Source organism: Cucurbita maxima, unplaced genomic scaffold (assembly GCF_002738345.1).
Source record: "Cucurbita maxima cultivar Rimu unplaced genomic scaffold, Cmax_1.0 Cma_Scf00025, whole genome shotgun sequence".
Taxonomy (NCBI): Eukaryota; Viridiplantae; Streptophyta; class Magnoliopsida; order Cucurbitales; family Cucurbitaceae; genus Cucurbita; species Cucurbita maxima.
In genome coordinates, this window is record NW_019272041.1 from 1,391,700 (window position 1) to 1,414,401 (window position 22,702).

General features: G+C 35.6%; 6 protein-coding genes across 8 annotated transcripts; 2 read left to right on the top strand and 4 right to left on the bottom strand.

The window, feature by feature from the left end:
* Positions 1-1,734: 1,734 nt before the first annotated feature.
* Positions 1,735-3,315, top strand: LOC111498403 (IRK-interacting protein-like). Its single transcript, XM_023149636.1, has 2 exons — positions 1,735-1,850; positions 1,973-3,315. Exons 1-2 carry the CDS (start codon positions 1,788-1,790, stop codon positions 3,275-3,277), a joined length of 1,368 nt encoding a protein of 455 aa, XP_023005404.1. The 5' UTR covers positions 1,735-1,787; the 3' UTR covers positions 3,278-3,315.
* A 2,637-nt stretch (positions 3,316-5,952) lies between these two features.
* Positions 5,953-9,921, bottom strand: LOC111498458 (methylsterol monooxygenase 1-2-like). The gene is made up of 5 exons (XM_023149720.1): positions 9,369-9,921; positions 8,936-9,258; positions 6,507-6,654; positions 6,376-6,408; positions 5,953-6,253 (listed from the first exon to the last, which is right to left on the bottom strand). Exons 1-5 carry the CDS (start codon positions 9,696-9,698, stop codon positions 6,185-6,187), a joined length of 903 nt encoding a protein of 300 aa, XP_023005488.1. The 5' UTR covers positions 9,699-9,921; the 3' UTR covers positions 5,953-6,184.
* Positions 9,922-10,479: 558 nt separating this feature from the next.
* LOC111498534 (protein cornichon homolog 4-like) lies at positions 10,480-14,974 on the top strand. The gene is made up of 4 exons (XM_023149827.1): positions 10,480-10,832; positions 11,666-11,847; positions 14,331-14,453; positions 14,550-14,974. The coding sequence occupies exons 1-4, from the start codon at positions 10,761-10,763 to the stop codon at positions 14,581-14,583; spliced, it is 411 nt and encodes a 136-aa protein (XP_023005595.1). The 5' UTR covers positions 10,480-10,760; the 3' UTR covers positions 14,584-14,974.
* A 973-nt stretch (positions 14,975-15,947) lies between these two features.
* Positions 15,948-18,524, bottom strand: LOC111498544 (RNA polymerase II transcription factor B subunit 5). Of its 3 annotated transcripts, none has more exons than XM_023149839.1 (3): positions 18,457-18,524; positions 18,100-18,182; positions 15,948-16,398 (listed from the first exon to the last, which is right to left on the bottom strand). In XM_023149839.1, the coding sequence occupies exons 1-3, from the start codon at positions 18,469-18,471 to the stop codon at positions 16,221-16,223; spliced, it is 276 nt and encodes a 91-aa protein (XP_023005607.1). In that variant the 5' UTR covers positions 18,472-18,524; the 3' UTR covers positions 15,948-16,220. The 3 variants fall into 3 exon arrangements, with proteins under 3 accessions (XP_023005607.1, XP_023005608.1, XP_023005606.1); XM_023149840.1 differs by lacking the exon at positions 18,457-18,524 and adding an exon at positions 17,735-17,825 and having other exon boundaries at positions 15,951-16,398; positions 18,100-18,185; XM_023149838.1 differs by lacking the exon at positions 18,457-18,524 and adding an exon at positions 17,735-17,815 and having other exon boundaries at positions 15,951-16,398; positions 18,100-18,181.
* Positions 18,382-19,522, bottom strand: LOC111498513 (acidic leucine-rich nuclear phosphoprotein 32 family member B-like). The gene is made up of 2 exons (XM_023149801.1): positions 19,518-19,522; positions 18,382-18,990 (listed from the first exon to the last, which is right to left on the bottom strand). The coding sequence occupies exon 2, from the start codon at positions 18,972-18,974 to the stop codon at positions 18,405-18,407; it is 570 nt and encodes a 189-aa protein (XP_023005569.1). The 5' UTR covers positions 18,975-18,990; positions 19,518-19,522; the 3' UTR covers positions 18,382-18,404.
* Positions 19,523-20,380: 858 nt separating this feature from the next.
* On the bottom strand, positions 20,381-22,514 carry LOC111498457 (AT-hook motif nuclear-localized protein 1-like). Its single transcript, XM_023149719.1, has 6 exons — positions 22,466-22,514; positions 21,999-22,342; positions 21,354-21,421; positions 21,121-21,252; positions 20,871-21,032; positions 20,381-20,787 (listed from the first exon to the last, which is right to left on the bottom strand). Exons 2-6 carry the CDS (start codon positions 22,330-22,332, stop codon positions 20,578-20,580), a joined length of 906 nt encoding a protein of 301 aa, XP_023005487.1. The 5' UTR covers positions 22,333-22,342; positions 22,466-22,514; the 3' UTR covers positions 20,381-20,577.
* Positions 22,515-22,702: the final 188 nt, after the last annotated feature.

Here is a 22,702-nt window from a genome sequence, read left to right on the forward strand (position 1 = left end):
TGACTAATTAAGAAGAAGATCATCAGTAATAAGTGAAATTTTAAACCTATATTGAACGGATCCTAATAAATAGTGGGTGTTTTTTAAGGGAGTATATGGAGGAGAGACATGGAGAAATAAATAGGGTTGGTGAGTTGCTATCAAAGTCATAAATATTGGCCACAAAATACAATGTTTCACATACTCAACCATTTATGAATATATTTTTAACTCCCTTTGGCTTCTTTTTCTATATATATATATTTTAATTTATGTTACTAAAATTCAGTAAAAATATCTTTTCACCCATTTTTTATTATTTTTTATAAAACAATAATATTTGTTATTACTTCATAAATTAGCCCTTTAATATTGAGGTAAAATAGTCTTAATTTTCATAACAATTATAGAATTAAGAATATACATAGATTGGATCGAGTTAGAAAATCTTTTGGATATACCCAAAAATTTTAGTTGGTCGGGTTGAATGCACTATAAAAAATTTCAACCCGAAAAACCAAATCAAAATTGTTTTGTTCTCCAAAAATCCAACACAACCCAAAATTTACAATTTAGATTCGGTAGTCTATGCTGCTTTAGTTGAATATGTAACAACCCAAGTCCACTGCTAGTAGATATTGTTCTCTTTAGACTTTCTCGTTTAGAATTCTGTTCAAGGTTTTTAAAACTTGTCTTTGAGGGAGAGGTTTCCATACTCTTATAAAAAATGTTTCGTTCTCTTCTCCAAACGATGTGGGATCTCACAATCTACCTCTTCGATGCCCAGCATCCTCGTTGGCACTCGGTTTCCACCTACAATCAATGTGGAATCTCACAAAGCATCTTTTTTAGAGACAACAACTATTTATTTTCTTGAACTGATGCTTATCCATAAATTTGATATATGAGCTATATTTTACGGTAAAGTTTCAATTTCATGGAATTAATACGAATTTTCATGATGGTAGCTAAGACTTGACCTCAACAAAATTGACTAAAATAAAGTGAGAAGGAGCTGAAAATAAAAAGGTCAAAATGCAATTATAAACATATTTGAATAAATTCAAAACCCTAAACCAAAAAAGACAAAAAAAAAAAATTGCATAAAAAATGAAAGCATTTCTTTACATTATTTCTTTCTTTTGACCAACTTGCTCTTTTTCCTTCACCCACAATTTTATTTAATTTCTAATTAATTATTAAAAAATTTAAATAAATAAAACAAATTAAATAACATATTCTGTGTTTATTTAAAAATAATTGCATCCTTAAACTTTGAATTATATTTTAAAATAATTTTTACCGTTAACAACAAAACTCTAAAATACAGAATATACTTCTCTTTTTTATGTTATAAAAAAACGGAATATACTCATAAAAAAGAGAATATAAGTATAAAAGGGAACACAAATAATAAATAATTCAATTGCTTTTTTTGAAAGACCAAAATATAATTTCATTTTGAACTTTTTGAGAAGACTTTTAAATTTTCAATAAATAATCATTTTGGATTACTACTTTATTGACTTCATTTATTTTTTTAATATCCCATAAAATATATTTAACTTTTAATTTTCAATCTAATAAGATATTTTTTTAATAAAAAAATTTTGGAAAAAAATAAGATTTTCATTTATTATAAATATATAATATTATTGAATATATAATAATATTAAGAGTAAGAAAAAATGTCTAAAATAATGAAAAAACAATTTTTAAAAAAATAATAAAATAAACAGATTCGAACTCTAGATGTATATAAGACCCAAGTTCAGAAAAATAAAAAGAAAAAAAAAACTAAAAAAAATATGAAAAATATCGCTCCTTCTCCCTCACCTCTCCACCATTGCCGGTCTTCAGTTCTCTCCTCTGTAAATCTCTCTGTGTCGATTTAACCTTAAATTCATTTTCATTTCTTCTTCAAATCTTTGAGGATGACTAACCAAATTGAGTGATAATCTCTGTGATTTTTGTTTCTCTGTTTGTTTTGCAGATCACTCACAACAGTGAGAGAACAGAGGAAGAAGATGAGTTCAACAGAGCCACTCCAAGAAGTCGTCCGGCCTCCCTGACGCCTCTCCACCACTATTCTCTCGACGGCTGTGGTAGCGACGGGATTCTTCCCAAACGCAGCACCAAGAAACGGCAGGAGTTGGCGGCTTCCGTCAACGGCGGTGGTTCGGTGTCCTGTACCAAGTGCCGGCCACATGTTCGAGAAAAGTTCTCTGTGGTTCCGTTGGATAGCAATGGTGTCGCCAAACAAATTTTCTCAATGGCGAGCCCTAGTGGAATGTTGAAATCGATTGTGACATCGTTGACAAGAAAAAGCCCTAAATCTATGAAGGAAGAAACGGATTGGGCGGCGAGAGAAGAGCAGTGGAAGATTGCGTTAGGGGAAATTTCGCATAGACTGATTCATGCGACGAGGAGAAGAGATGAAGCGATTCTTGAAGCTTCGAGGTTGAAAAATTCCATGGCGGAATTGGAGAAGAAACTAAATAAACTCGAAATTTATTGCCATACCTTGAAATCCGGACTCGATGAATGCGCTTCAAATCCGCGAACACCTAAACAAGAAATTTCAACAAACAGCGATCCGATTCCAGATAAACTAATTCCGAATTTCTTGTCGTCAGTTTCCGAGTCGCGATCGTCAATGCGGCAGTTAAGTCGATCACTGGCAATGCAACTCCGTCACGTCGGAGGAAAAACCTACGAGAGGATTCAAATTCTCCTCAAATCGAAAAGCCCTAGAACCTCACTTTTGTTCCATCTCGAAGCGATTTTAAACAGAGCATTCTTCGAGGACTTTGAATCGATAGGGTTTCAGAAGAACTCACCGAATCAGATTCTAAACCCTTCGAATCGGACTGAATCGAACATCGCGTCGTTCAATCGGCTCCACCGGCTGAGTTGGGAGGAGGTTCTTAGCAAAGGAACGAGGCATTTCAGTGAGGAGTTCAGTAGATTCTGCGATCGAAAGATGAGCGACATTGTTGCAATACTCGAGTGGAACAGAGCCTGGCCGGAGCCGCTGCTGCAGGCGTTCTTCGCGGCGGCGAAGAGCGTTTGGCTTGTTCATCTTATCTCCACCGCCGCTCATCCGAGCTTGCCTATCTTCAGAGTGGAGACCGGCGTGAAATTCGACAGCGTTTACATGGAGGACATCGCCGGAGATAAAACCAGAGAAGTAGCTCCGGCGACGGTAAGAATCATGGTGTCGCCGGGATTTTATGTGTTTGATAATTTGATTAAGTGTAAGGTTCTGTGTAGGTACCACGCTAATCTTGATAATTAGTCTTCAAAATGAAATTATTTATTTTCTAATTTTTCTAATTTTTGTTTTTTTATTTTTTCATTTTTCTCTCTACTTTTATTTAATTTTTAATTTCATTTTCTTCTATAGTTTAATTATTAGAATTTTCAATTTAGATTTTCTAATCTCATAAAAAATTAATTAGTAGTTTCTAGTTTTACATAATATTAAATTTTATTTATAATATAATTTTTCAATGTGTCGAGTAATTTTGTTCTATCTTCTTCGACATTCTATACTCGATGAATCTAACTTTACTTATTTTACTAGTCATGCTTCGGTTGATTTCGAGTTGCTCGAATGGGTTGAGGAGATGATCTCCTTATTGATTACTCCACCATGTTGCCCTTCTAGTTTAAGTATCTTGTAGATACAATAGTTTGGACAACCTCTAGCTCTTCAGGTCGGCCGAGGTATTGGTTGACCTCGTTTTTTATTATTATGACATGCAATTTTTCTAATTCAAGCTGCCTTGCAACTAAGGTAGCATGGTCGTCTCAACCACCAATTACAAAGTGACTTCTTTTTAGTTTTCGAATCCTAATTTTCTATTCGAATCGTTTTCTCGTTTAGGTTTCAATTTTACTTTTCTATTTTTGTTCATCATTGAATACGATGTGCAGCTTTCGTTAGCAAATTTTTTCCTCCCCACAATGCTCTTAGCTAGTTGTCAAAATATGAATAAGAAATACTACTAACCTTCACATGATAGCAGCCGGGAGAAGAACATGACTTGTAAAAGAAGAAGAAAAACTACACATTAGAGTGGTGCTTGACACACCCGCTCCGACATTTAGGTTAACACAAAGAATTTGAATTCATTGTTTACTTAAGATTTCATCGTTATCAATTATTTTATAATATCTTTATGTTACTTTTAATAAATTCGCACTTGATAATTGCTTCTCAGTCATGAAAACAATTTTATTTTCAAATAGCTATTTGAATATAATAATAAAGTCGTAGAATATCTTTATATTGTGCACTTTGTTAATTAGTGCATGATGTATAGCGTTTTTGAGCACTTAAAACATTGAAAAGCTTTTTTGATCCGTTGGTTCGAAGTTATAGCATTAAAGCTAGAGGAAGAAAAGAAACGCCTTTATGAATAAAAGTTGTCTTTTTTAAGTCAAATCTAACTTTCTTTTAGCCTTTTACAGCTTTCAAACTTAAAGAACCATCCATTATTGTTCACTCAAAAGAAGAATTAGAATAGACAAATATCTACCGATCCCGGTTACCACTTCCATTTTATGGATTGTGAACTGTAACATCCGAGTCCATCAAGTATGAAATTGTCTTAACTTCTCGCTTTATTTATAAAACTTTCGAAATTTTATTGAGAATTTTAGAGGATAAATTTCAAAAAAAAGGTAGAAGAAAAAGTGCTCGAGATCCCTTAGAGACCTAACAAAACTAGAATAAAAATGTTAGCAAAATTGGAAGATTTAGCTCCTTTCGAGATTCATTTCATCATCTACCATTGAAAAAGGTTCGTCGTTGCACATCCTCGTCATCGACCTTTGCTGGAAGAAGAGGTGCAAAACCTTGGTTTAAGCGAGTTGGGAGTAGTGTTTCTCATATAGATGATTTTAGGAAAATTTAGTAGTTGTAGTTTTATGAACGAGCTTTAAGATCATTTTTTTTTCTAATGTCGTAGATGAAATTAGACTTTGCTAAGGTTGACTTAAGCTTCGGTTACCTCATAAAAATAGATAATTATCAAATTAAGTCTATCAAAGTAAGTGGACGTACAGTTGAAATGCCTAAAAGGCTAGATTGGATGAATGTTTAATGCACAAATAACACATAAGCAACACAAAGGCTAAACTTTGATAACATATAATTCGGATAGGAAAAAATAGACAATTAGTAGCATCCCTTATAATACATTTTAAAATATTTTAGTCTTGAGCAGTACACATGATTTTGGTTAGTGGTCATACACCCCTGAATTGTCACGACTTAAACAATAATGAACTAGCTAACATAAAAGCAAGTAAAGGAAGTTGGAACGAGCATACAGTCATAAGCAACACGCCCTAAACAAGCATGACCATGACATCTGTAATGGCCCAAGCCCAAGTCCACCGCTAACATAATATTGTCCTCTTTGAGCTTTCCGAGATATTGTCCTCTTTGGACTTTCCCTTTCGACCTTTCCCTCAAAGCTTTAAAACAACGCGACATCACAATCCACCCCCTTCATGCCCAGGTTTTCACACTCTTATAATGTGTTTTCTCCTCTCCAACCAATGTGAGGCATCACAATCCACCCTCTTCAGGGCCCAACGTTCTTACTGGCACACCACCTCGCGTCTACCCCCTTCGGAGAACAGCGAAAAGGCTGACACATCGTCCGGTGTCCGACTCTAATATAATTTATAATGGCCCAAGCCCAAGCCCACCGCTAGCAAATATTGTCCTCTTTGGGCTTTCACTTTCAGGCTTTAAAACGCATCCGTGGTTTCCATACCCTTATAAAGGTGTTTTGTTCTCCTCTCCAACTAATATGACATCACATTTAACTAGTTGTATATATTTATTTTTAATTTTTAGATTCCTTTTACTAGACCATTTTCAAATTTTCAAACGAGTAAAATTTATAAGCTTAATTTTTACGAACACCCCATCAAAACAAAATCGATATATAACATAACAAGCTTCACAAGCAAAATACATATTTATATTAAGAGTATTGTCTGCACAACAAGGTTAAACCACACACACCCCTAGCTAATTCCCTTCCCATCCCACCCCAGTCGGTTCCCTAACTACCTTGACGACGATATATGGATCCCGATTAAGTCATCTTCAAATCGGAGATTACGTAACATCGATACCAACCGGAAAAACCTGTCTTTCAACATATGAATCCCTTTTCATTGTCTAGTCTGATTTAACATCTTGGGCTGTGCTGTAGTATGATGCTTCACTGATCTTCGCTTCTTCCTTCAACTGATAACATGAACAAAAAACAATTAGCACGAACGAGTCACCGACCGCAAAGCAGACATTATATCGATCAGGAACATGAGAAAAATAGCAGTAACATATATGATCCTTAAGAAAAGGCTTACCTTCTTAAGGATCTTCTTTTGGTAGCGGTACCCCTGAGGAAGTAAACAAATGAGTAACTTTTATGAGGAGGATTTTACTGGAAGAACAAGTGGGAGGTAAAATTATAAGAAGAGCAGCATTGCATAACTACCTTGTCAGTTCCGTAAATATAATCACAGTAGGTAAATACTGAAGCAAAGTTGCTTTGGCTTTGTCCTCCAACATAGTGATGGTAATCATGATGGTCCGCACCACCGTAAAATGGTATGAGTTTGGTTACACTCCAGGGGAAATCATACCTGAATATAATAATATTCAATTCATGAAACCAGGGATGATCTCTACCCTCATTATAAAAGCACAATCCGAACGAAAAGAAACAACACTTCATTCATATTCATATTTTCCTAAAATGCCATCTTCTAAGAGAGGTTTCCACGCCCTTATAAGGAAATCTCACAATTCCACACCCTTTCAAGTAAGGTTTCGTTCCCCTCTTCAACGAATGTAAGATCTCAAAATTCTAGCGGTGGACTTGGACGGTTACAAATAGTATTAGAGCCAGACATAGGACAGTGTATCAACAAGGACGCTGACCTCCAAGGGAGGTGGATTATGAGATTTTCTTACAAGGGTGCAGAAACCTCTCACTAGAAGACGTGTTTTAAAACTATGAAGCTAGCGACGATAGGTAATGGACTGAAATGGACAATATCTACTAGCGATGGACTTGAGCCGTTACATCTATGTTCTTGTTTATTGGATGTTAGCGTTCTCTTGTAGTATGTTTTCGTGGACATGGTAGAGATAGAAATAGTGACCTTCCCATATGGTTTTACACTAAATATCAGTTTACCACTCCTCTCTATCATGTCTATAGAAAACATGGCACGGAAGAAAGCTATGAACATCTAGTTATCTCAGTCTTTGTATGAAAGAGACGAAAGAAAGAAACTCCAGAGAATATGAAATATTAGTACATAAAGCTATTCATGTTCAACCAAAGGGTCGGGGAATGTTCAGCCACAGGACACCCACCAAGAGGGAAGCTATGTCCTACATGACCAAAGAAAATGATTATCTGACACCGCATTTATTCCCAGCCATAAGCCTTGCCATCAATTACTTTTCATTTCTATCCCGACTGAACTATTTGGAGGTCAAGTCAAAGGATTCTTATTTGAGTAAGCTTGGCCCCTTTCAAATGTCAATTTACTTTTCTTTCCCTTCACTCGTCTAAATTTACTAACGAGGACAGTCAACATGAAAAACAGAGCTTCCGTTAAGTCCAAGCCCATCGCTAGCAAATATTGTCAGTTTTGGCCCGTAACGTATCGTTGTCAGTCTCACGGTTTTAAAACGCGTCTCCTAGAGAGGGATTTCCACACCCTTATAAGGAATGTTTTGTTCCCCTCTCCAACAGATGTGGGATCTCAGAATGAACCCCCTTGATGTCCCAGCGTCCTTGCTAACACATCACCCGATGTCGAGCTCTGATAAGGAATAACCTATTCCATTGTGCCAGATGCAGTTCTCTAGAGATGTCTTTCTACAAATCAGCTCCTTGTTCCTTTTCCTCCCTTTTCCCCCCTTTTCCCAACAATCCCAAGGCTACAAAATTTGAACATTAAGTTTGAAGAACACACTTCCACAAGGGGTAAACCTGAAGCTTCACAAACAACCACAATGGAGTGTGAGATCAGGAGGATTAAGAATGGGTGTGAGCTAAAAGTTCCCTTAAAGCAAAGAATGTTTGAACTGGATCAATTATGATCTTGTTCATGATCTTTGCTCGTCGATATCCTTGCAGCATTCCTCCCTTCATTTCATTGTAATTACCTACTCTATATGCAATTACACTCATAAAACCACTTTTTGTTTTTCCTTTCCTCATACACTAACTTCATTCTACTCTAACATCTATAGTCTATGTCCATAACCTTAAAGCATAAAGAGGTAGTGGGACCTTATTAGTTTAGTAAATAAGAATCAAGCTTCATAGGCTGGGATTCTCATAGAAGATTTATACATCCTCTTAAGCTAAGTAAGGAATCTCACACGATCCCACATCATTGGAGAGGAGAAAAAACCTTGAGGGAAAGTCTCAAAAAGGACAAAATCTACCCGCAGCGGTGGCTTGGCCTTTCCCATAACTTTATGAAGAATGTGAAAGCTAAGAAAGTTGAAACTAGAAAATTCAAAGAAGGGCAAATTTAATCTTTTCAATGTATCTCAACAACTTCAAACTTTCATTATATCAAGTTAGTAGGAGCAATGATTCAGTATGCAATAAGTTCATGCAGTAATGATAGGGTAAACATATACCTATGTCTATAGATAAATATATATAATAAGAAAAAGGGCAAGGAAGATTTAAAAAAAGAAGAAAGCAATAGAGCAGATTCCAGTCCTAGTCAACAAAAGGCATGTTCATCATCCAAGATCCTTGAGATTAAAAGTACTTTAACACAAAGGGGCATTGGCAAAGAGATAAAAGAACGCAGAAAATTTAAAGGCGGCATCATTCTGTCGCAGTCGAATAAAAGCAGAACAGAGAGATAATAGGTTTAGCATTCATACCCACTATGCGTTTCAATTGCTTCAATCTGCCTTAAAGCAATCCATAACCAGAAGGTGATCATATGACCAGGAACCATAGCCGGACCAAGAAAAGAGGGAATTCCAAGGATCAAAACCTCAGCCCAATGAGCATAAGGAGCTGCAAATCCAATTGGAGCAGTGTATTCATGATGAACTCGATGGATTTTCTCATACCCCCATTCGCAATGGAGGAATCTATGAACCCAATAATTGGTATAATCCTCCACCATGAAATAAACTACCAACTGGGAAACGATTTCCCCTCCAGAAGGCAATGGCAAGCCCGTCCTGATCCCAATCATCTAATGATCCAAAACAAAGAAGAACAATCATCGTCAATCAAAATCTCAAATAAAATAAATAAATAAATAAATAAGTGGGGGAAATCGCAAAATCGAAACCCAGGATTTACATTAATGGAAGGGTATGAAACGAGCTGAAGAGGGCCAACAACAAGGAAGAACATACGCATGACATCCTTGTAGCAGCGGAAGATCTCGGCGGAGGGTAATCGAACTTTGGGCTGAATTTTGTATTTATGAATCCCAGAGACATGGAAGAGCTCGAGGAAGATGAGGGGAAGAGGAATAAGAGAGAAAATCAAGAAGAGGAAGAGAATGTTGTGGCAATAGAGGAAGTAATTGGATTTGTCATGGGAGTAATTAAACCAGAGGGTTTCGAAGTAGGTGAGATTCCGGCCGAGTGCGGCCTGGGCGGCGGAGAGGGAGTGAAAAGGCAACATTGGGTGGAGGAATCCACCGAAGCGGCGAAAAGGGGTGAGAGAGAGAGAGAGAGAGAGGGAGTTAAATTAATGCGGGAATTTTGAAAAGAAGAGGAAGAACATGAAATGGTAGGGAGATGGAATGTTTGGTTATAAATGGTATCCACCATGGCCACGCCTTCCAAAGCTTTTTCACATGCCTCTACAACTCTCACTCTCACTATCACTCCTCTTCTTAATATTTTTCTTTCTTCATACAAATTCCAATGGTTTATAAATGGTTAAATTCTTATATATTTAAAAATTCCAATGATTAGCTCAAATTATTGAATTTAAGAACACGAAGAACCTGAAGAACAACCTTTAATTCAGTGTGCCCATTGCTAGAAGTGGGATACCAATTACAACGTTTAAGTATGAATGTGTCAAGAGGTCGAAACATCATTACCCGCACTTCTTTCTATAACCATAACTTTTATTGAATTCTAACATGGCAATTTGTATGGTGACAGTTTCATTGTAAAATCATGCAATGTCGATACACAATCGAGCATTTTCTATTAGATATTAAATTTGTTTCATGCACTTCTAGATACATGAATTTGTGGATATACGAAGAATTTATATACTTATTTAATATTTAAAGAATTACGAGAGTATATATATATTATATATATATATATATATATATATATATATATATTTTAGATCATTCGTGTATCATTGTAATAATAGTACATGGTATTACATTCATTATTTAATATCTAGTATATATTTTATCGAAACAGTATATCAATCAATTTATAATTTAAGTATTTGATTTCTAAAGAGGCCGGAAAACATTTCCGTCCAAAAGGATCGTTTGAAATTTGACTCGCTAACCGATCGGCGACGGCGTTCGGCAACGTCGAGTTCTTCCGGTCATCCTAACCCACTTTCCAGTTCAGCCCTAATCTCTCTCTACTGCATCTTCACTCAGCTGCCATCTTGCTCGGAAATGGTGTTGCTTCAATCACTCTGTTCGCCTTTAACCAAAAATCACTGGTAATATAGCCTGAGACAGCGGAAGAGGAGAGGAGTAGCATGGGGGATCTATATGTGTGGCTCGTTTCATTCTTCTTTCTCATAGCTCTTCTGATTGTCCTTATATATCAGGTAAATTTGAAACCCTATCTCGTCTGTTTTTCTCGAATTATCTTCAGTTCAAGTTGGTAAAGTAGAATCTGTTTGAATCAAAGACGGTTTATGTCAAAATTTCGTAGGCGGATACATTGCTTACCATTTCTGATCGTTAATTTGAAGTAAATTAGTATTTCGATTCACGTTTTGTTCAGCTCGGAGGGATTAGTGTTTTGCACAATTATGTTCACATATTCGTCTTCGCTTGTCAATTTGGAAGTACTTTTATAGAAAGCGTAAATCTCGAGTGCACCTTGGATTAGATTTGTATTGAGTGTTCCAGTAGCGGCTGTCAATCCTTGTTTTTTGTTTGTTTACTTGTTGTTATTATTACTTTCTTCGGATTTCACGTCGAATTATTAACTTTTTTCCATGCTCTCTGGTGTTCTTGTATTAATAATTTGAACTTTTTATTGCTTTTCCCCAATTTCTTGAAGTTTTGATCTCATTTGTTATGATGAGGACAATTAAAGTTCAGATTTATGAACATATGGTCATCTCCCCTCTGGCTTATGGATGTGATAGATATGGATACCGTGGATCAATACAGCATGTTGGCTGATTCTTAGTTTGAGTATTCTAATATTGATCGTTAGAATATCTATTGGTAGAAGCTCAATTTGAAAGAAGCTGGTAGTGAGCTTGTATTGAAACAATTCATAGATTTTAAATTTATATTTAGAAGTTATTCAAATCGAGTTTTCCTTTTGTAACTAAACGAATCAATTGCTTCTCTTTGAACATTTGAAGTATGAAAGATAAAAATCAACTTCTTGTTTAGTAATTTATTATCATTATCTTTTGTGTAGCTCATGTGCTTGGCAGATCTCGAGTTTGATTATATCAACCCTTATGACTCTGCTTCTCGAATTAATAAAGTGATTTTTCCGGAGTTCATTTCTATGGGAGTTTTGTGCCTCTTCTATCTTTTAACGGGGCATTGGGGTATGTCAATACTTTGTGGGCCCTACATATATTACAATGTGAGAATGTAAGTGTTCTCATCCCTCACCTTTAATTGAACTTATTATCTAAATCAAGTAATATCTGTTACAATTTTTATGCACAAAGTTACAAAGATGCCTAGAGATAAGCGTTTTTGCATGATTTGTAATGTACTATACTGTTTAACCAAAGAAACGCATGAATATGAATATATAGGCTATTTGCTTCTGATTTTGAGCATTCAGAAAAACCATAGCCTCCCATTGATTTGACAGATGTTAAATTTGATGATTGTCCTCAAAGCTAGATCTACCTTGTAGGGTTGGGCTTACTGTCAGGGCATAGCTTAGATCTAAGACGCACAAATACGGCCATGCAACACAGATACAAGACAACATGAACATGGCAATACGTTGATTTCCAAAAAAAAGTAGGACATAACTCGTTGGTAACATGTTAATGTTATTTTTAATTTTTAAAAAATACATTTGTGTATATTTGGACATATTATGAATATCTAATACTTTTAATATAAATTTCTATCTTTAAACATCAAAAGAACATTTATAGACAACGATAAGATAACAATTAACAAACAATGTCAACAATATCCAGTAAGTCTCACACACACACACACACAAAAAAAAGAAAAGACTACAACATCAACATTATGCAATATCCAATAAGTCTTGTAAAAAAAACTACAAGGTAGAATCAAACAAAACAATCCTTCTACAGATTACATATTTTCCCCATCTTTGTCCTCTTCACTGGTAGTTGACAACAACTGACAATGGTTGTTGGTTGTTGTCATTGATGAGCAGCTGTGAGTTTTTTCCCCCACTTCATGGATGCAATCGTGAATTGAAGGTTTGAAGATATTGAAAAGAAACCTTAGTATTTTGAGGTTTATATGTGTGGCTTTAATTGTTGGGTATTGTGCTTTTTTTTAAATGAGCTTAAAAGACTTAAAACTTGAAGATTTGTAACATCACTTGTCTCAGTCATGTCTTTGTGTGTCAGTCATGTCTTTGTGTGTCCCCAGCTGTGTCCAAGTGTGTTCTCATCGTGTCGGAAAATGAAAGGAAAAAAGAATGATAGACACGCAAAACAGTGTGTTGAACACGTGTTGACATGTCTGACACTTGGCCATTTTACAATTGCTGGTGCTTGATAGGCTTAGATCATATTGATACATGGTTGTAAGTAGAGTACATTTGGAGTTTGGAGAATATGCATCGGTGCTAATTGAGTAGAATACATTTTACTGGACCAAGGAATATGACTTACCCTTGATGTGTTTACAAGGTATAGGGTTGGAGCTTGCTTGGCTTCCATCTCTGAAAATGCTTGTGGTAGCGTAGAATGGTGGCAGAACTTCATTGATTGAAAAACTAATATACTATGCCTTTCAATCATTTGCTTTAAAAAACATTAAGCCTATTAATACTGTTTCTACGTATGAGTTCCATGGTTTTGTTATCTACCTTTTATATATTTTTCGAAAGCCAAGTCAAATGGGTCATCAAACAGGGTCTTTGAAAGATTTCTAGAGAGTTTTGGAAGGTAAGAAAGAGAGAGCTCCTATTCCCCTTTTCTTTTTTCATCATATATATAACATGTCCTCATTGTTCTCAAAGTGCCTTTGGTCACTAAAGCCCTTGGTCCACACTTTCTAACAAAAGAATCAGGATCTTGTTGGCCAGGACATGTCCCTCTCTATGGCCATAAACATTTCTGTTTCTTGGAAAATAAGGATAAAGTTTTCTTATGGATTTTAGGTCTATTAGTTTGTATCCTCAAGTATAAAACTATTTCTAAATGTCTTGATAATACCATTTAAAAGTATTTTTTGAACAGTTGTTTTTGTTTTTGAAATATAACTAAGAATGAAAATGTTTACTCAATTTATGTTGTTTGGAATTGGACTATGGCATGACTCTGTCGGATTGAGTGGTTAAGGCACCATTCAAAGGAAGAATCCTTCTTTGGCTCAAAGTTGAAGGAAAAGTAAGCATTATGACAATTATGATATTTTGGTGATTCACCTCCCAGCTATTGCGTTCGCAGTTACCTGTATAGTTGGGTGGTCGTGTTTGCAGCTCCGCAGCATTTTGATAGAAATAAAAGACTTGAAGTTATATTATAAGATAGAAGGATAAAGGAATAGGAATACAATTAACTCTCCGAGTACGTCCAAGTATCTAAGGTACTTGGAACATCCCTCTTGAGCATTTTCAAGCCTAAATCAACTAAACTATTCCCTACCTCCATCCCTTTTCACTTCTTTTAATTGTAACTCAACTCCGTTACTAATTGAGTATAATAAATGTGGGGTGAGGATTTGAATGGTGTGAGGATTTGAACTTTTGATCTCAAAGAACTAAGGAAGCACTAGTACATTCTTACTATCCTAATTATAACCCTGGAAGTTACCCCAAATGGCTTTCCTAAAATTACCGTCCCCCTAAAACACACCTTGATATGATATGCATATCACTATACTCAGCAGTTTTTTGTCGTGATCAGGTATCTACGAAGACAGCACCTGATAGATGTTACAGAGATATTCAATATGCTAAACTGGGAAAAGAAGCAACGGCTTTTCAAACTAGCCTATCTAGTTTTCCTCCTCTTCCTATCTGTATTTTGGTACTTCAAGATGGGAAAGCCTTTTCATGTTATTGTTTTGTTGCCTTTTCTAATGTTAAATGCCTCTGACCGAGTTTGCCTGATTTGTGATTGCAGGATGATATATTATGCTTTGGAAGATGATGAATAAGTAGAAATAATTGCTTGCATGCAGTTGATTGTAACTTAACGGCTTGTGAGTTTAATTTCTACCCTTCAGTATCTCTTTCTGAAGCTCCCGCACCTTGCAGATTTCAATGACATTCTTGTTGGGCTAGGAACTTGGGTTCTATTTTGGAGAGAGGTTTAGCGCTGACTGGCTCTAATTTGCACCTTCCCCACTTCAAATCAGGCTTGTCAATACATTCTGTTAGTTACTTTTCATGGTTGAAATAACTATGATGAATGATGTCTCCCTCCCACACACAAGCTAGCACAGACATTTTAGGCAATGGCAATTCCTATGTGACCATGAACTCGATTTATAATTATGGAGGAATTTGAGTCTAAAGGGAACAAGTGTTTAAGACTCACATTCTTTACTTATTATTTCTTGTGATTTTCTTTGAGATCATTTTTTTTTGGGTTTTTTTCTGTAGACAAGAAAAAGAGATTGATTCTTAATGAATATGTTTCATTTGCAGCTGGAAATGAACACTCCAGTATGACATTTAGTTATCTAGAACAAAAAAAAAAAAGCTCGAACATTTTTCTTGCAACATAGGTTGTTTAGTTGATGAAATAACATATATTGGACAAAATTTGACTTGCGAGCATTATGTTTGTCCAACTATGGATATGAAAGGATAGATGAATCGGTAAAAAATTGTATTGCCAATTTGAGGATTATTAATTAAGATATTATATCATCGATCAAATGGTCTTCTAGCTTTTTTTATTACAATACATGGTGCTTCATGACATAACGTGAAATATTTCATAACTTAAAGTGATATCATATATTAATTACAATTACCGGAGATAGTAACAAAAAATTAAGAAATTGAACCGAATGATTGATTTTGTTTAGCTCTGCAAACTGTGTTCTTTGTTGAGATTTAAACAAAAGAAACTATGATTTCATTTTTAACTCTCTTTTCAAAAACTACAGAACAAATGTTCATAGTTAGGGAAAAATCAAAAGGCAAAAATGAAAAACAAGACCGTAATTTATCAAAATATGTTGATTTTCATTTGTCAAAAGATCAATCAAATCAAACCAACCAGAAATTTATCAAAATATTGAACACTTTCTTTCACTAACTCTTGCTATGGGCTCCAGAAAGTTCATTCAATCCTTCCACAAGAACAGCCCAAAAACTAATTTATCAAACCTAGTTAACAACATGTTGAACTCATTTTAAAAGCAAAACAAAGCAAAAAACTAGCTACCAAATTTAGTGCCCCCTCTAGGTTAACCTAATGACTTTATGGTGAATAATAGAAGACCCGGAGAAAATGAGTGCAAGTCATGATGATCATCTATCTATAATATAACATTACATATTTTCTTAATGACCAAATATAGTATGCCAAGCAATTGTTATTTAAACATAGTCGAAGTACGCACAAACTTATCAAATATTCACAAATATTTTATGAAAACAAAATCAGTCCTTAGATTGAGAACCAATGGCAGCTCATAGTCTCCACCACTCTAGATCTTCAAGTTTGTTGAGATATATTGCACTAATACAAGTAAAACAGTTGGGACGAAAGATAAGTTTTAGAAGTAAAATCTATAACTTCAAAGTCATTCACTACCAACACAGTGAGGGGCAGTGGGGTTCAAGTAGGTTTCTCATACGAATTCTGATCTCGAAATTCAGACATGGCATTTCGAATCATATCAGCTACATTGGGTTGCACAAACATGTGAGTATTGTCCAAAATATGGATGATAAATCTATGGGATGCAGGTAGGGAAGCATTGTAATTGATGATAAATTGTCCCATAGGTATGTCACTGCACCAAGGAAGAAAATCATTTCTCTTAGAAAATAAAATTTATCTCAATAGGAAAAAAAAAAAAAAAAATCCCTAGAATTTCAGTTTAAAACTCCCTCAGTAAAACTAGGATAAAGTTGTATCAAGGATCCCCAATTCAAGATGGGAAAGAAAAGTAATAGCAGTTGCAAACATATATTAAGCTTTGCAAACAATTGCAAATAACAAATTTTATGAACCAAGGAATCTGCCAAGGTCATAATTCTTCAAAACCTCTTTACATTCAAGGAGAAACAAAAACTCATAGCAACATTCCAATGAATCTATCCCAGTGTTTATAAGAAATCATCAAGAAAACAGGGAGAAAAGAAATGAAATGAACAAGATCCCAAGTAATCTACAATATCACTATGACAGTTTCTAGTCAATCAAAAGCGCTGTAGTTTCCAATGCCATACTAATTCTGAAGACTCTATGTAACAACTCATGCCCACCGCTAGCAGATATTGTCCTCTTTGAGCTTTCCCTTCCGAGCTTTCTCTCAAAGTTTTAAAACAAGTTTGCTAGGGAGAGGTTTTCACACCCTTCTAAGGAATGCTTCGTTCCCCTCTCTAATCGATGTGGGATCTCACAATCCACCCTCATTGGGACCCAGCGCCCTTGCTGGCACACCGCTCGGTATCTGGCTCTGATACCATTTGTAGCAGTCCAAGCTCACCGCTAGCAGATATTGTCTTCTTTGGACTTTCCCTTCTAGGCTTCCCCTCAAGGTTTTAAAACGTGTCGGTTTGAGAGAGATTTCCACACCCTTATAAGGAATACTTTGTTCCTTCTCTAACCGACGTGGGATCTCACACTCTAACCCAGTGTCCAAAAGAGATCATCAAGTAAAAAGGGATGAAAGAAACGTAGAACATGACTCCAAAGTAGACAACATGACTCCAAAGTAGACAACATGACAGTAAAACTTTCTAGTATTTAAAGAAGCTTTCTCAATTCAAATGTCAAAATAATCTCAAAGACTCTGTCCCAGTGTTTCAAGAGATCATCAAAGCAAATAGGGATTAAAAAAAGAAGAAGAAGAAGAAGAAGCGAACATGACCCCAAGTATTAGAAGACAACATCACAGTCTAGTCTTTCTAAGCTTTGTCATTTCAAATGTCATAGCTATCACAAAGATTAATGGAAAATATCACAATGGCAGTTTCTAATCTCTAAGAAGCAGTGTTATTCAAATGTCAAAACAATTCCAAAGAGAAGATGAAACAACCAACGGAAGAAAACTAGATTTCACTCAATAATCAAACAAGAGAAAGTGCAGCCCAAAAAATCGATATCTATCTTTGAAGTATTACCAGGAGATGAATAGTCCTTTAATGGCATTAACCATGATGTCAAAACGTCCACGCTCAAAGGGAAGCAGCAAGCAACGAAAACTGAAAGCCCCTACATTCCGATTTCCAAGTGATTAATCAAGAATATTGAATTCTCAGAGGCTAACCGATTCGATTATCATCGAAAAGTGGCCCAGAAGAACAAATTTGAACTTCCATAAGGGAATAAAACAAAAGGATGCTGATTTCGGAGCACGTCAAAGCAAAATTTATCCAGGAAATCGATCAAAACGTAAAATTAAGTTAGGAGAAACGAATACATAGTAGAACATCGCAAAACCCTAGATCGAGATAAGGCATCGGCGTAATCAGTGGCATGAACTTACCGATGTGTTTGTTCTTCAGCGGACGAGAAAAGAAGGAAGAAGAAGATCCGTACGAGGACGCTCAAAGGACTGCAACTCAAAAACTAAGTAAAAAAAAGAAGGTAAATTAATAAAATATACCCTTTTATCATTTTAATTTAAATAAAAATAAAATGAATTTAAATAGATATTTGAAATTGATTTTAAATATTGTTATAATTTTACTTAACCAATAAACCAAATTAAACAACAAAAACATCATTTTTTTTTTTATTATTAAAACCAAAAAAACATAAATAATAAATTTTTATCACTTCAATTTAATTTCAAATACAAACATTACTCGAACAAAATTGATTAAACAAATTGTCTCGTAACTTCTCTTCTCTCCATCGCTTGTTCACTTTAGCTATGAATTCTTCTATCCTCTTCTCCAGTTCATCGTCGTTGTCTTTTTCATCACATCGCTCAGTATCATCCTCATCATCAACGTCTTCATCTTCTTCATCACATTGCTCGGTTTCATCTTCATTTAATTGCTCGATTTCGTCTTTCTCATTTTGACTGTCATCTTCATATTCATCGTCACTGTCATGTTCATCGTCACAAGCATAGAATTCAATGTTTTGACAAGGGGTATAGTACCCTTGATACGACTCTAGGTAGCACGACCCTTTTCGTATATGATAGGGAGATTGATGAAGTGGTGGCCGATGGTATGTCACAATTATGAGAAGAATTATAGAGTTGAAGATTGAGAACATGAAATGAGGACTCCCAAGAAGCTTACTACTTAGAAAAACTTGAGATGATTTTGAAGTTGCCAACAAAACCACCGCCGCCGCCGCCGCCGCCGCCATGACAGCCACCAATCCCACCATAATTCTCATTCCCATTTTGCCATTCACTCCCCTCCTCAAACCCTTCCTCCTATTTCTATTTATACTTCGCTAAGTTTATAAATTGATCCCTAATGTTTTTATAATTATTATTTTGCCCTCAATCATTAGTTTTCATTTATTAAATTATGAATATTTTTTTTAAGGTACATAGTAGTATTGAGGAAAAGAATTCAAGTCCATAATTGTGAAATCTTACGTCAGTCGTAGAGGAGAACAAAACATTTTTTTACAAGGGTGTGAAAATATCTCCCTAGTAGACGCGTTATAAAAACTTGAGGAGAAGCCTAGAAGTGAAAATCTAAAAATGCTAATAGTGGGCTTGGGCGGTAACAGTGCTAGACACCGGGAGGTGTGTCAGTGAGGATGCTGGCTCTCAAGGGGTGGATCTCCAGCGAGGACACTGAGTCTCTAGGGGAGTGGATTGTGAGATCCCATATCGGTTGGAGAGGCGAACGAAACATTTATTATTAGGGTGTGAAAACATTTTCCCTCGTAGACGCGTTTTATGCATCAATTTATAGTGTAATACCTTATAACTTGATACAACTTGCTATAAAAATTCGATTATCATAAAGTTTTAAAAGATCATGGATGCCCTAAAAAATGAAATGGACGTTTTATTCACGTAGAGGGTATTTTGGGAATAAATTATTAGGAGAGTTTGTGAAGTAATGAAAGGTTGGAAGCATAATATGAGGGAGGATTTGTCATTTAAAGTAAAATAGAAGCCATTGTTCTTGCATTAACATAAGGGAAGAAGTGTTTTATATATAATCTTGGCCTTAAAGACTTTTCCTAAACAAACAACTTTCTTTTAAAACCGTGTGCCTTGGGTTATAAGAAACCCCACTTAAAACCTTGCTGTTTTTTTGTGTTAAACATCATTATCCGTTTTATGTCGACGGAAAACGAGAGAGGTCTTAGGTTCATACTATATTGTCGGTGATATAATGTCTTTGTGAGTTTCGGTTCAAAGTAGAGGAAACGAAACATTTCTTATAAAGTGTGGAAACCTCTCCCTAGTACACGCATACTATGAGGCTGAAGACGATACGTAACGGGTTAAAGCAAACAAGATCTGTTACATATGAAGACTCGTTTTCTTTTATAAAATTATTGTGTATTTTGTCTTTATTAAATGTGTCCATGCAAAAGAGATGTTTTTTTGCCTCTCATTTCTTTTTCGAATAAATCGTACGACCTAATGGATCGAACTCGTTCTGCTGCTATGAAATATATTGGTCTTGCAGTGTCTACACAGGAATCAAAACCTCTTTGGCATATTATTTTAGATTTAAGTAGAGTCGGGCTTGTTAAAAGGAGTTGTAGATTCGTAAGACCATGATAAGGATCCATTTACTTTCGAAACTATTAGTTTAGCGTAGCAGCCTTTGGGCGGAAAAAGGCTCTAAAACCCCTACTCCTAACACCAACTTTATAGAAACGTACATGCAATAGAAAAATAACGTACAAAATTATGTGATCCCGTATATCTATAATAAACCGGAAAAAAATAAATAAAATAGGACATAGGAGCTTGAAATATCAAACAAGATGAACGAGAAGACGAAGAGAGATCTTGGTACTAAAAAAATAATTAACTTACGTTCATATCCGTTGGCTGACTTCTCAAATCTAGCCCTAAAGGTGACCAAGTTTCAGCACGGAATGATGATGTTGTTGCTATGTATGACTTCAGTTCAACAGGGGAAATTGGAAGAGCTGAAACTGGCAATACCATGTCTTGTTTCGGTTTCTTTGATTTTTGTTCATGTTGGTTCCCAGATATAAAGCTTCCTACTACCACCTACATTTTCCAAAGTTGTTAGGTTCAAGAAATTTACAAGTGTTCATCATAAAACAAGCCGATAGAAAAGGAGATATTTATACTTGAATAGAACTTGCAGCTACTAACAAACCAACAACTCCACCACCAAAGACACGTCCGTCTGAGCTCGCTAAGGAAACACTCATTCCACCATTTCGACTCCTAGCTCCTGCATTGTCACTCGGCATGAACGATCCTGACAACGACAATATCTCGAACCGACCCTGTGAAGGAACAAGGAGTCTTTTGACCTATAATCATATTTGCACTTCCTAAAACAATTGCAAATTATAAAATGAAAAAAAGGACAACCTCATATGTTAATGTTCCTCCGGAAGAATTCGGTTGACGAAGTGTGACGCTCGAAATCACACCATTAGCAGAGAGAATGCATATGGCTCGAGACCCTTGTTGAGAAAATGAGAGAATCTTCATCATTAAGTCCTAAAACGACATAGTAAACATATGATCGTTACATCGAAATATGAAATATAAAAAGTAACATTAACCTTTTAAACCCTAAAAAATTAACATAATTAAGTTACCTCACCAGAGTTGACAGTGATGATATGAGGTGTAAAATTACCACCAACAGAGAAAGGTACCCATTCGGCTACCAAAGCAAAAATAATCAAAGTCAATAATTAATGACATCAAAATCACTTTTTTTTTTTTTTTAATTTCTTTGCTTAAATTCAAAATTTATTATTAGCCCTAAGTTCTAATTTTTTTAAAAATACCTAATAACTTCTATAATTTTCAATTTAATGATTAGTAACAACTCAAATCGCACACAAACTCGTTTGCTATAAAAACGTTTCTAAACTGAGTGCTTCATTCTTCCCTGTAATCATTTATCGCAAACGTTTCTATCGCACTCAGTTTCTATCTCACAACCCAAATCGCACACTACTTTCATTTATTTTAAACTCATTTGTGTCCTACATTCAAAATTAGGTGGACCGGATAAAAGCTTAGGAATGATCCTGGTTTATAATCCAAGAATATTATCTGACATTTGAAAGAGTCCAAAACAAAGTCACCAGAACTTATACTTAAAGGGAACAATATCATATCATTGTAGAGGGTCGTGTTCAACTAACATAGTATCGAACTATGCCCTAAACGCAATCTCGATTAAGAGGAGGTTATGCTGAAAGTGAACCGAAGATTAAATCAAATTTCATTACCTAAACTCTCTGCTTCATATTTGGTTTTGCTCAACCAACTCGCCGGCCGCACTTTCCCCCGTTTTGCAGCCGAGAAATCAATCACCGCCGCCGGTGCCACTACCAGTGCTAGTGCCGCCGACCCTGATATTGTCTTCCGTGACAGCGCCGCCACATTCAACTTTCCATCCGGCCCATACTTCCTCGGCCTCCCCCTCTTCTTCTTCGCCGCCACAGCCGCAGAACCTACAGGACCACCACCTTCCGGTACCGGAGCCGTCGTGTCGGGTCTTAAAGGATCTGACTCAGCCGACGCCGTAACCCCATTTCCGGCATCCCCTTCTCGTACCTCCATACAGAATTTTCTGTAATCAAAACAAAACCCCATTTCTTTTCCAACCTCAATTCCTCCGAACACAATAAAAAAAAATTAAAAATTAAAAGAGAAGAAATTAGAAGCTCCATTAATGGAGGGATTATGATTTCACCTGCAAAGAAAAACACTGAGAGTGTTCCACTCAAACCTCTCCTCCGTGCTTTGCTATCACAATTTATGACCAAAAACAGAGAGATTTAATTTTAATATAAATTGTTTTATTATTTGCAATTAATTTTTAAATAAATTATTTCTAAGAGAACCTTAACTACTTAAATTACAGAGCGTTATTTTTAAATGAATATAGATCTGGTTCAATAATTAAAAAAAAAAAAATTGAATTATATGA

Excerpts from the sequence above, each read along its gene's own strand:
- LOC111498457 (XM_023149719.1), bottom strand. The coding sequence starts at position 22,332 with ATGGAGGTACGAGAAGGGGATGCCGGAAATGGGGTTACGGCGTCGGCT. Across the intron at positions 21,422-21,998 it reads ATATGAAGCAGAGAGTTTAG|CCGAATGGGTACCTTTCTCT; the intron begins GTAATGAAATTT and ends TTGCTTTGGTAG. Across the intron at positions 21,253-21,353 it reads TCACTGTCAACTCTGGTGAG|GACTTAATGATGAAGATTCT; the intron begins GTAACTTAATTA and ends ATGTCGTTTTAG.
- LOC111498458 (XM_023149720.1), bottom strand. The coding sequence starts at position 9,698 with ATGTTGCCTTTTCACTCCCTCTCCGCCGCCCAGGCCGCACTCGGCCGG. Across the intron at positions 9,259-9,368 it reads TTTCATACCCTTCCATTAAT|ATGATTGGGATCAGGACGGG; the intron begins GTAAATCCTGGG and ends TTGGATCATTAG. Across the intron at positions 6,254-6,375 it reads AAAAGAAGATCCTTAAGAAG|TTGAAGGAAGAAGCGAAGAT; the intron begins GTAAGCCTTTTC and ends TCATGTTATCAG.
- LOC111498403 (XM_023149636.1), top strand. The coding sequence starts at position 1,788 with ATGAAAAATATCGCTCCTTCTCCCTCACCTCTCCACCATTGCCGGTCT. Across the intron at positions 1,851-1,972 it reads GGTCTTCAGTTCTCTCCTCT|ATCACTCACAACAGTGAGAG; the intron begins GTAAATCTCTCT and ends TTTGTTTTGCAG.
- LOC111498534 (XM_023149827.1), top strand. The coding sequence starts at position 10,761 with ATGGGGGATCTATATGTGTGGCTCGTTTCATTCTTCTTTCTCATAGCT. Across the intron at positions 10,833-11,665 it reads TGATTGTCCTTATATATCAG|CTCATGTGCTTGGCAGATCT; the intron begins GTAAATTTGAAA and ends TCTTTTGTGTAG. Across the intron at positions 11,848-14,330 it reads ATATATTACAATGTGAGAAT|GTATCTACGAAGACAGCACC; the intron begins GTAAGTGTTCTC and ends TGTCGTGATCAG.
- LOC111498544 (XM_023149839.1), bottom strand. Across the intron at positions 16,399-18,099 it reads GCTGAAGAACAAACACATCG|TGACATACCTATGGGACAAT; the intron begins GTAAGTTCATGC and ends TCCTTGGTGCAG.
- LOC111498513 (XM_023149801.1), bottom strand. The coding sequence starts at position 18,974 with ATGGGAATGAGAATTATGGTGGGATTGGTGGCTGTCATGGCGGCGGCG.